General features: G+C 39.7%; 1 protein-coding gene across 4 annotated transcripts in view; it reads right to left on the bottom strand.

Annotated features, from left to right (window-relative positions):
* The window catches only part of cobll1b (cordon-bleu WH2 repeat protein-like 1b), a 47,799-nt gene that overhangs the window by 1,479 nt on the left and 39,932 nt on the right, over window positions 1–6,388 (bottom strand). For 3 of the 4 annotated variants that reach the window (XM_072444331.1, XM_072444328.1, XM_072444329.1), the window contains 4 exons: window positions 5,962–6,088; window positions 3,015–3,213; window positions 2,840–2,934; window positions 1–657 (listed from right to left, as the gene is read on the bottom strand). The exon at window positions 1–657 is cut by the window's left edge and continues 785 nt beyond it. In XM_072444331.1, coding sequence (XP_072300432.1) covers window positions 1–657; window positions 2,840–2,934; window positions 3,015–3,213; window positions 5,962–6,088 — 1,078 coding nt within the window. The remainder of the gene's footprint in view (window positions 658–2,839; window positions 2,935–3,014; window positions 3,214–5,961; window positions 6,089–6,388) is intronic. The other variant, XM_072444327.1, reaches the window with a different exon arrangement.

Genomic DNA, 6,388 nt, shown 5'->3' with positions numbered 1-6,388 from the left:
GCGAAGTAGCGTTTCCCTGATGATTTTCTTGCAAATCTGGAGGCGGTGCTTCCAGTGTTAAGGCTACTTCGAAATACCTCAATTTATCGAGTGATTTTTGTGGCACAATGGTGTACGTCGTCATCCCCACTTTGGGAACGTAGTCTCGCGTGAGTTCGTTTGACGGTTTGGGTTTCGATTCGAGTTTGGGCGGAGGAGGTACTTTAGCCGGAGGAGGCGACGCGTCCGGGTTTAAAGTCCCCTCTAAGTCGTCCGTCAAAGTAGCCATGTCCTTCTTCCCCGATTCGGATGGACTCGGAGAAGATGGAGCGTTGTGCGGTACTCGTTGTTGTTGTTGTTGTTGTTGTTGTGCAGGAAGTGAGGTTAAGTCTGTTTGAACTTGTGCATCCTCTCCAGTGGTTTGCGTGGCGGTGCTGAGGGACGGTTGGCTCGTAGCCCCGGGGTCAGTGTGCTCTCCGGGGGATGTCGAGTCCAGGCAGGCGGGAGGAGGAGGAGGAGTAAGAAGAGGAGGAGGAAGAGGGGACGAGGCCTGGGTTTCTGCGTCCTGGACCTGAGGCGGAGGAGGAGAAGGAGGCAGCAGTCGGGCGGCGCTGGGCAGAGTGTCGTCGTCAACCTGGACGCTCGCAGAAGGAAGGTCTTCGCTTGTGGATGGCTCACCTGGAGGAAAAAGAAAAGAAAAGGTCAATAACTTTGAGAACATTTTATTTATAGCTAGAGGTGAGACGAGACGCAAACACACAAACAATAGAGCATTTGTATACAAGGGTGTTAGATATAGACAAAAAATAATGTTTAAAAATCAGACAAATAAAAAAAAATGTCTGTAAAATGAATCACAAAAGTGCAGAAATAGCCCCTTATTTGAAAGATTAAAACATAACTTTTTTTCCATTTGTGTTTTGCATATCTTCAAAAAAAAAGTATAATGCCCCCCTCTATTTATATATACATCATTATGAATTATATTTTTTCATTTTAAAAGAAGACGTATGCTTTTTTCAGGTACGTGAAATTGAACTATTACATAAGTAGATTATCCCTTTACATTGACTTCCTGTCTCTTCATAGTGACATTTCTCTGTTTTAGAACTCATTATGTATCACTCAGAGTCTTAATTCTTTTTAGGAACTAAGTACAGCGCTGTGGGTGGGGATAGGGGGTACATGAAAACAGGAATTTTCCGAGCACTCAAGCTTCAGTTTCAGGATTTCAATACAGGATTAACTTAAACAAGCAGGAATCAATCAAAACATAAGTGTGAGGAAACTAATGATGAGGAAGCACTTGTAAAAAAGGTTTAAAGCCCATTAAAATTGAGTATATGTCCCTTTTAATCAAACTGAGGCCTAATAGTCTTGTAGTGATCATGGCTTTGGAGGAAAGAACTGGACTATTTTGTTGAAAGCAAACAAGGTGAACTAATTGTGATTAAATATTCTTATTTCTTTGGTCAATGTTGGTGTCCAGGAGGAGCATTAAGACATTAAAACATTAAAACTGAAAAGAATAAAGACATTACTTCTCCTAAACTCCCAATCAACCGTTCCATGACTGGAGCTCAGCAACTAGGTATTTGTATTAGAAAGAATAAAGTAAAGTAAAATATATTGTTTCTGTTTCATAACTGCACAAAAAGGTCCTTTTCGCCAGTATAAAACCAGCTTTGCATTGAGAAACTCTTAGACAAGAATCAAAACGTCTTCAAACATTTGAGATTTGACAAGGTTCAAGAGTAGTGGAATTTTGGAATCATGTTTCTCACTATGGGACGCCAAAACACCAGATTCAGATCAAAATATGAAAAAAAATAAATGAAAGTCTTATTAAAATATTAAAATGGCAATATTAAATTAACAGTATATTTGCCATTTCAGGCTTAGATCATTTGCAATATTTGTATAAATGTATAGTAAAAAACGCCACAATTAATTCTATCATACCAGTACTTGACTTTAGAGCTTACTCGTGTACTTGACTTTAGAGCTTACTTGTGTACTTGACTTGAGAGCTTACTTGTGTACTTGACTTTAGAGCTTACTTGTGTACTTGACTTGAGAGCTTACTTGTGTACTTGACTTTAGAGCTTACTTGTGTACTTGACTTGAGAGCTTACTTGTGTACTTGACTTTAGAGCTTACTCGTGTACTTGACTTTAGAGCTTACTCGTGTACTTGACTTTAGAGCTTACTCGTGTACTTGACTTTAGAGCTTACTCGTGTACTTGACTTTAGAGCTTACTTGTGTACTTGACTTTAGAGCTTACTTGTGTACTTGACTTTAGAGCTTACTTGTGTACTTGACTTTAGAGCTTACTCGTGTACTTGACTTTAGAGCTTACTCGTGTACTTGACTTTAGAGCTTACTTGTGTACTTGACTTTAGAGCTTACTTGTGTACTTGACTTTAGAGCTTACTTGTGTACTTGACTTGAGAGCTTACTTGTGTACTTGACTTTAGAGCTTACTCGTGTACTTGACTTTAGAGCTTACTCGTGTACTTGACTTTAGAGCTTACTTGTGTACTTGACTTTAGAGCTTACTTGTGTACTTGACTTTAGAGCTTACTTGTGTACTTGACTTTAGAGCTTACTTGTGTACTTGACTTGAGAGCTTACTTGTGTACTTGACTTTAGAGCTTACTCGTGTACTTGACTTTAGAGCTTACTTGTGTACTTGACTTTAGAGCTTACTTGTGTACTTGACTTTAGAGCTTACTTGTGTACTTGGCTTTAGAGCTTACTTGTGTACTTGACTTTAGAGCTTACTTGTGTACTTGACTTTAGAGCTTACTTGTGTACTTGGCTTTAGAGCTTACTTGTGTACTTGACTTTAGAGCTTACTTGTGTCTGCTAGTTGGGTCAGATCTTCAGCGTCCACTTGGTCCAGCTCCAGAGCGGTGTCAGAATGGTTGACCTGGCTGTGCGGTCGGCCGTTACTGCGACACACAAACGTATTTAAAGTGTTGCTGATGCGTTTTCACGTACTTTGGGGAGATGAACTCGAACGCGTCTCGACAATAGTCCGTACCTGCCGTCCGAGGACAGGTCTTCCCCGTTCTCCTGTGTGGACGTCCCGATCGCGGTCTCGGTAGGCGGGGTTTGCAGTGTAACGTCGGGTGATGTATTGTGGGTAGTCTGATCCGGGACAGTGCTGGCGGAGGAATGAGTCTCCTCTTGCTCTTTTATCTCCTCCAGAGTGGTGACAGGTGGGCTTACTGTGGAAGAACAAAGCAGAGCTAAACGATGTGACAATCTGCCATTTTAAATCAATATATCGTGATTCAGGGGTGCACGGTGGCAAATCATCACATGATCTCTCTGGGTGGAGTTTGCATGTTCTCCCCGTGTTACCGTGGGTTCTCTCCGGGTTCTCCGGTTTCCTCCCACCGTCCAAAGACATGCATGTGTTAGGTAAAAATTGGTAAGTCTAAATTGGCCCTAGTGAATGAATGTGAGAGTGAACTGTCTGTAATGTCTATGTCTCTGTGTCAGCCCTGCGACAAGTTGGCCACTGTCCAGGGTGTACCCCGCCTAAGGCCCGAAGTCACTGGGATAGGCTCCAGTCACCCGCGACCCCGAAAGGGAACAAGCGGTAGAAAATGGATGGATGGATATCGTGATTCAGTCATTGTTTTCTCTTGAATGTCCTAAATTTTGTCTGGAAATGTCTTGGTTGAGGTTCAGATATTGCACAATATCTGAACATACATGAGATGGACCTTAAAATGAACTACTAAAGTGCAGAAATATCACTTTATACTTGTTTCTGTCTCTTTTTGAGGTCCCTTGATATTCTAATTTTGCATATTTCCAAAACATTTGTAGTATGATCTATTTTACGATACATCTCCCGCCTCTACATGTATCGTCCAATTAAAATCGTGATATAGATTTTTTTGGTTTATCGCCCAGCCTAATATGAAAGGTTAAAATATTAATTTCACAAAAGCATAATCTCTGTGTGTGATCAATCTGAGCTCTGACAATTTGCTGAATGTCCTTCTCTCTCCCAACCCCACTCTTCTGTCTAATAAAGCCGACGGGCCGATAAATCCTTTAAGAAAAAATAAAAAGGAAAAACAAACGTAGTAAACAATGTTGGAAAAGGCAATATTTGTGGTTCATCATTTCTTATTGGAAACAATGATGTCACACTTGGTCATTTCAATACCTTGATTACAACAGTATGTCTAATTTACACAATTACTACACAGTAAATGAGGGCCAAAGTATTTTTGCCTGGGGCCCAAGCCAAGGAGTCCAGACTAAGTCCCGAGTCAGAAGTCAACAAGTCCTAATCAAGTCCCAAGTCCTACGCTTTGAGTTTCAAGTCTTTGTATCACATGACCAAATATTTTATCAATCATATAATTATGTAAATCAACTGTTTAGAGAAGACACATTAGCATCAAGTCGTCTCAAGTCACTGGCATTTAAGTCGAGTCCAAGTCGAGTCCAAGGCAAGTCCAAGTCGAGTCCAAGTCGAGTCCAAGGCGAGTCCAAGTCGAGTCCAAGTCGAGTCCAAGTCGAGTCCAAGTCGAGTCCAAGTCGAGTCCAAGTCGAGTCCAAGTCGAGTCCCGAGTCTCAGTCCATTTTATCAAGTCAATTCAACACTTTATTTGAATTCATCTTAAATAATTTCTGTTTTATATGATTTATTTTTTTATTGATGATGTGATTTATCATTATGCCTCAAGGTACAGAAAGCCCTTGGTAAAGCTGTTATTAATAGAAATATAATTCAAAGTCTTGCTCTAGTATCCATCATGAGTGGTTGGAGTTGAAGGGCAAACTTTTGCAAACAAACAAAGTCACACGGTTAATAATTACACATGATGAAGCAGCTACTGAGGCCACGGTCATAAAAGAAACACAATAAGCTAAACTTAACTAAAAGTAAACGCCCTTTTTCCATTTTACTGCTTTCAGAATGTAACTACATTAAATATATAAATGAATACGTAAAGTCAATTATGTTACTTTCCACTTCAAAGATGCTGGTCACAAAAGAGAAGGAAGCAAGACCATGTTTCAAGGCTTCTAAGACTAAGGGATACATTCTTCAGAGTAGAAAACACAGGAAAAGCATTCTCACTGTAGCTCTTTTTTGTTTTTTCCCCCACAAATACTGTTTTGGGTAGAATTTAGTGTCCAACTTTGCATGGGTCTCTCTGTCCCGAGGAGGAAACCACCATATTATTCACTAAATTATTTCCTTACTTTGAGAACCACAACAACGTTCTTTTAAGCCAACAAGGATGAACTTAATACTTTCAATAAGATGCTCCAAAATGAATCAAATTGCGTCACTTCAACCAAATGTAAATCTTTGGCAGTTGCTTTATAGTTTCCAGGGAGTATTGGTTTAGAGTTAAATCAGTTTTGTGCACACAAGCAGGTGGAGCTTTCCTCTCGGGACAATGCCATGGTTTTTTGGGACAAAGGCAGGAAAGTGCGTCAAAGGGAGATTTTAACTACAAAGAGAAAAGGAAAGGAAGGTGTAAAAAATAGATTTGAGACTTAAGGTTTATGCATTTGAAGTTGGAGGTCACTACACGCCGCAGGGGGTTTAGAATTGTTCAATAAAAAGGAGAAAATATCTAATCTGTCTGTCATCTGTCTACTTTTGTCTGAGTTCATGCCCTAAACTTTCTAAGCAGCATCTGATTCACAAAAAATAATGTTTAAATTTCAGGTCAAACACACTTCATAGTTGCATTGTCCAAACTACAATGTACTTTTTATATTTAGTTTGTTATTCAAAATAGACAACTGCTTATTTTATACTGACAGTTTTTCACAATGGTCACTAGATGGCAGTAAATTCTACTCTTTAGAAACTCTTGTACAGTAAAGTCAAAGCTTAAGAACACCTCCTATAATCGACACATAACTTGACATAAAGTTGAATCGGCACAGTTATCGGACACGTTTGTAGTGATAAATGATGTAAATATCCGTACCTTGCAGATCGTCTGGGGAAAATGCTTCGGGTGCGACGGCGCTGGTGGGAGAAGGAGGTGGAGGAGCTTTCCTCTTGGTCCTTTTGAGTGAAGAATTGGTCGAAGATCCACGACTTAAAACAGGCGTCTAACACAGCAGAGTCAGAGTAATATTACTGCATTAGAAATACTATTACACAAAAGCAAAGTCAATTATGTAAACCAGTGAACAGTGACGGGAAGAACACCTTGTAAATGTATTTAGTTACAGAACAGTGAATACCTGTTAAGTGGCATTTATTCTAGTGGAAACAATATGACAGGAGTAAAAGCAGCTGAAAGTTTTAAGCACTGTTTATTATGCCTTTTAAAATTATTAATTAGAGAAGAACAAAATTAAAGGTACATTCAATCACACAAGAGCGGTGTTTTCTATATTTTCTTTCCA

Source organism: Eucyclogobius newberryi, unplaced genomic scaffold (genome assembly GCF_026437365.1).
Source record: "Eucyclogobius newberryi isolate DKJ021-1_F unplaced genomic scaffold, fEucNew1.0.hap1 SCAF_14, whole genome shotgun sequence".
Classification (NCBI taxonomy): Eukaryota; Metazoa; Chordata; class Actinopteri; order Gobiiformes; family Gobiidae; genus Eucyclogobius; species Eucyclogobius newberryi.
Note: the sequence above shows the minus strand (reverse complement) of the source record. Positions and strands in the feature narration are given on the sequence as shown.